We start from the raw sequence: 4,530 nt of genomic DNA, 5'->3' as shown, positions 1-4,530 counted from the left end.
TTAAAATAAAATTATTTTATTTAGCAAAATAAAAATTTGTACTTGAAATTTTATTTTCAATTCTTAAACCGTTAAACTTGCCCACTGTAATTTCTCCTATTGGTAAATATATCAATTCAATTTCTGCACAAATGCTAACCGGTTGCAACCGTTTTATAAGGTCCCAATGATTTTCCCAACTGTCGAATTAACAGCGCTGGGCCTTCATATTTGTAACTTTTTCATGAAAATTTCTATTTACCAATAACAGAAAAGAACACAATTATCTGAAGATAATAGTTTAAACCAAATTAGACTGACCAAAATTCTTATTACAAGGGATAGAGCGAACTTATGATATGAAAGAAGCTACAATTTGTTGACGAGTCAATCGGGTGCTGGGCGGCTTGACTTACGTACCTGCGGGTCTTGAAGGAATATTGTGATTAATCCCCCTCCTTTTAATTATCTACCACACTCCACTACTGTTTGCTATACCTTTCAATGCTAACGTTGTTTGCCTGGAAATTGAATGGCAATTTGTCCACACTCCAGCGACTTGTACAACGCATGGGCAATTGTCCCTTGTTTGCCTGAAAATTGATGGTTTCCTACATCTTTTCAACCACATTTCTCAATCAGTGAAAGGGAAATTAGCTTTTATTACACACATATATATCTCAACAACGCCCTGGGTCTTCCTTTCTCTACTGATCAACTCAATTCATTTGAAAATCTCGCAAGATAACTAGAATCAAATTCATTTAAACCCTTCCCAGATGCCAAGGAAAAAGCTGATTATCGCGTTGTTTTCCTTTAACATCTCCAAGACCCTTGTGATTTACTTCTTGCCAAGCTTGTTTATGCTAAACACCTGTGAAGCTAAGCCTATTTTCTTATATGACTGTACTAACACAACAACTTTCAGTCCTAATGGCACTTTTCAGCGAAATCTCAATTTTCTTCTCTCATCTCTTTCCTCTAATGCAAGCCGTGACAACAGATTCTACAACCTCACAGTTGGCAGCGGCCCTGAAGACATTGTTTATGGTCTCTTTCTCTGCCGAGGTGATGCCACCAAAGACCTCTGTGGAGAATGCGTAGACGCAGCTGGCAAGGACATAGTTCAAAGTTGCCCCATGGATAAAGCAGCCGTAATTACCTATGAGGATTGCATGTTACGTTACTCGAGTCAGAATTTCTTCAGCAAATTGGAACTGAAACCTGCCTTGCAACTGGTGAACTCCCTGAATATTTCGCAACAAGATCAATTCCTTGAATTGCTAGAATGGACGATGCGTAATTTAACTGCAAGGATTGCAAATGATTGGTCTGGTAGAAGGTTTGTTACTGTAGAATTGCCCTTCACAAGAAATGAAACGATATACGCACTTGGTCAATGCACGCAAGATTTATCTGTTTCAGATTGTAACAAGTGTCTTGAAGCAACATTTGCTTATTTTCTTCCTGGTTGCTGCGGAGTAAGGCAAGGGGGTAGAGTTATATTTCCGAGCTGTATGTTTAGGTATGAATTGTACCCATTTTACCTTGTGGCAGGGGCACCATCATCGCCTGAACCCGGCTCCAAAGGTAAAGTTGAATCCAGTATGTTTGATCGATTATTTTATCAATTTTTAAAGAAAACTTTTGATTGGGGGTGGGGGAATCTGGCCAACCGTGGGACTTTCATCACTGATCGCATCTGAATTTAATTATGATTGCGTGTCTGCCCAGTTGAAGATCCAGAAAAAGCAAAACTGTCCAGCACGTCATTATTAGAGGTTTGTTTAACTGTTTGTTATGCAGGGAAAAGGAACCTATCCTCTGGAAAAATAATCAGCAATATTGTTGCTGCGACTGTGGCCTTTGTGCTGCTTTTAATCGTTGCCTTCTGCATCCTAAGTTGGAAAAGAAAAAACAAATTGAATACAATAGAAGAACAAAGAGGTAAATCATCAGAGAAATAAAAAACAAAAAAATATGAGTGTTCATTTTTGCAGAAAAAAATCTTGAAACATTACCTATTTCAATGTTCTCAATCGTGACAAAAAGACTAATACTCTTTTTCATTGCTCAGCTGCAAATGATATTACTACCACAGTGTCTTCGCAATTTGATTTAGAGACAATTGCAGCAGCCACAAACAATTTCTCTGATGATAACAAGTTGGGGGAAGGTGGATTTGGTCGGGTTTACAAGGTGGGAAATTACTAAATAACACCAAGTTTTCATGAACCATCCATATCTGTTTGCCGGTAGGAATAATCAATTCAGCTTAGTGGTAGCCAATCATTTTTATAGACAAAATCCTAGGTCCAAACCAAACTTTCCTTCCCCATAAATCCTCATGAATCATGATCATATGGCAGAAATCACCCATTCAGAATCTTGGAGTGACTAGATATTCAGGATTACAGATTTTAACAAATAGAAAATTTTAAATTACCAGGGCATACTTCCTTGTGGACAAGAAATCGCTGTAAAAAGGCTATCAAGAAGATCTGGGCAGGGTGAAAGGGAATTTAAGAACGAGGTTGAGGTAGTAGCCAAGCTTCAGCATAGAAATCTTGTGAGGCTATTGGGATTTTGCTTGGAAGGAGAGGAAAAGTTGCTTATTTACGAATTTGTTCAAAACAGGAGCCTAGACTGTTTTCTATTTGGTAATGGCACATCCAAACTTTTTTCTTCTTTCTTGCTGGGTAGTTTCCCTTCAGTTCCTATATCAAATTAGAATTAATGAGATTTTATTTCATCCATTAAAAAAAGAAATTAATGCTATGTATTCTACGTGTCATTAAATAGTTTGATTTACTGGAGTTTATGAATTTGGTGTATGCCAGACTCCAAAAAAGGAAGAGAATTGGATTGGTCAACTCGCTACAAGATTATCAAAGGAATAGTAAGAGGGATTCTTTATCTTCATGAAGATTCTCAACTCAGAATTATCCATCGTGATCTTAAAGCTAGCAATGTATTGTTGGACAGAGAGATGAATCCAAAAATTTCAGATTTTGGTATGGCAAGAATTTTCGGAGTTGATGAAAATCAAGGCAACACTAGTAGAATAGTTGGGACATAGTAAGTCATGAAATCTTTTATAAACGCATTTGCATCTGCACCGCTACATTAATTCATCTGCCCACTAATCTTTGTAAATAAACCATTGATAGCACAATATCGTTTATCAAAACCAAACACTTCATGAATTCTTTTTGAATCCCCTCAACTTTCTTATGTCACCAAAGCTCTCCACTGCTGTTGATCACACAAAAGCCTGTACACTTTTTAACAAATCGACATATGCAAAAGTTGGTCAAGGATCAGAGATTAAGTTACATTAGTAGTCCTTAATTAACATTTTAAAACATTTATTATGTCTTTTTGCTAAATCAACTATCTTAATTAATATTGTTGGTTTGTAGTGGTTACATGTCTCCAGAATATGCAATGCATGGACAATTTTCTGTGAAATCTGATGTGTATAGTTTCGGAGTCTCAGTTCTTGAGATTATCAGTGGCAAGAAGAACAGCAGCTTTCATCAGGAAGATGGCTTTGAAGACCTCTTAAGCTATGTGAGTATAAATGCAAAATTCATCAAATTGAATTTCAAAAGGAAAATTGCAAAATCTATGAACATGAATAAGTTGTGTTGCATGTAGAGCTGGGAACTCTGGAGTCAGGGAGAACCCTTGGAACTGTTGGATCCAACATTGGGAGATTCTTGTTTAGAAGATGAAGTTATTAGGTGCATCCACATTGGCTTGTTATGCGTTCAGGAAGATCCGGCCAAGAGACCCTCCATGACTACAATAGTGCCTATGCTCAACAGTTGCAATGTTCTTACTTCAGTGGTACCTCAACGCCCGGCGTCTTACTTTCGCTATAGAAACGAATCCAGTATTCCAAGAAACGAATTGGAGTTTAATCAATCTCGCTTCCCCTCTATGCCATCGTCCATAAATAAGGTCTCCATTTCCGAAACATACCCGAGGTAGCTTTTGTGTTATCTTTTCTGTATAATATTCCAAAATCCGAAAAAGTTGAAATTTCAAAGTTTTAATTGATGTATCAAAGTTCACTCAAAACCTATGATAAGTTTGCCTTTTATATTTCTCATAACATATTTTAAAGTAAAAAAATATCATATATTTATCTATCTATAAAAGTGTGAATTCTAAAAATATTAAAAATGATTGATTAAAATATCTTTAATAAAATTTTAATTCCCAAAATATTAAAAATGAGTGATTGAAATATCCTTATTAAAATTTTTAATAAAGTCTAATTTAAATAATTTTTATTATTAGCTTTTTTATTATTAAATTCTTATTTATTAAATGTTTAATAAATTTTAATTTAAATAATTTTTATTATTAAATTTTTTATTATTATTAAATTCTTTTATATAAAATAAAATATTGATTAATCATAATTGATTTTTCAATTCTATCTGGATTAATTAATTAGCCATCATTCAATAGCATTTCTCTCATGTTTTTGTTGTTTCCTTCTTCATTACTATAAATAATTAATGTATTAGTAAGAACAGC

The 4,530-nt window shown here is 34.9% G+C and overlaps 1 protein-coding gene across 1 annotated transcript; it reads left to right on the top strand.

The window, feature by feature from the left end:
• The first annotated feature begins 306 nt into the window (after positions 1–306).
• LOC111275147 (cysteine-rich receptor-like protein kinase 25) lies at positions 307–4,089 on the top strand. Its single transcript, XM_089755154.1, has 7 exons — positions 307–1,677; positions 1,786–1,926; positions 2,009–2,178; positions 2,429–2,639; positions 2,820–3,057; positions 3,402–3,552; positions 3,640–4,089. Exons 1-7 carry the CDS (start codon positions 759–761, stop codon positions 3,973–3,975), a joined length of 2,166 nt encoding a protein of 721 aa, XP_089611280.1. The 5' UTR covers positions 307–758; the 3' UTR covers positions 3,976–4,089.
• Positions 4,090–4,530: the final 441 nt, after the last annotated feature.

The sequence above is a fragment of the Durio zibethinus genome, chromosome 26, assembly GCF_047325235.1.
Source record: "Durio zibethinus cultivar Kanyao isolate XHJ-2024 chromosome 26, ASM4732523v1, whole genome shotgun sequence".
Classification (NCBI taxonomy): domain Eukaryota; kingdom Viridiplantae; phylum Streptophyta; class Magnoliopsida; order Malvales; family Malvaceae; genus Durio; species Durio zibethinus.
Note: the sequence above shows the minus strand (reverse complement) of the source record. Positions and strands in the feature narration are given on the sequence as shown.

What these genes read in the sequence shown, in the direction of transcription:
- LOC111275147 (XM_089755154.1), top strand. Translation starts at nt 759, where the DNA reads ATGCCAAGGAAAAAGCTGATTATCGCGTTGTTTTCCTTTAACATCTCC. An exon ending in TGGGACTTTCATCACTGATC is followed by an intron (nt 1,678 to 1,785) that starts GCATCTGAATTT and finishes TTTGTTATGCAG; the next exon opens with GGAAAAGGAACCTATCCTCT. An exon ending in GATTTGGTCGGGTTTACAAG is followed by an intron (nt 2,179 to 2,428) that starts GTGGGAAATTAC and finishes TTAAATTACCAG; the next exon opens with GGCATACTTCCTTGTGGACA.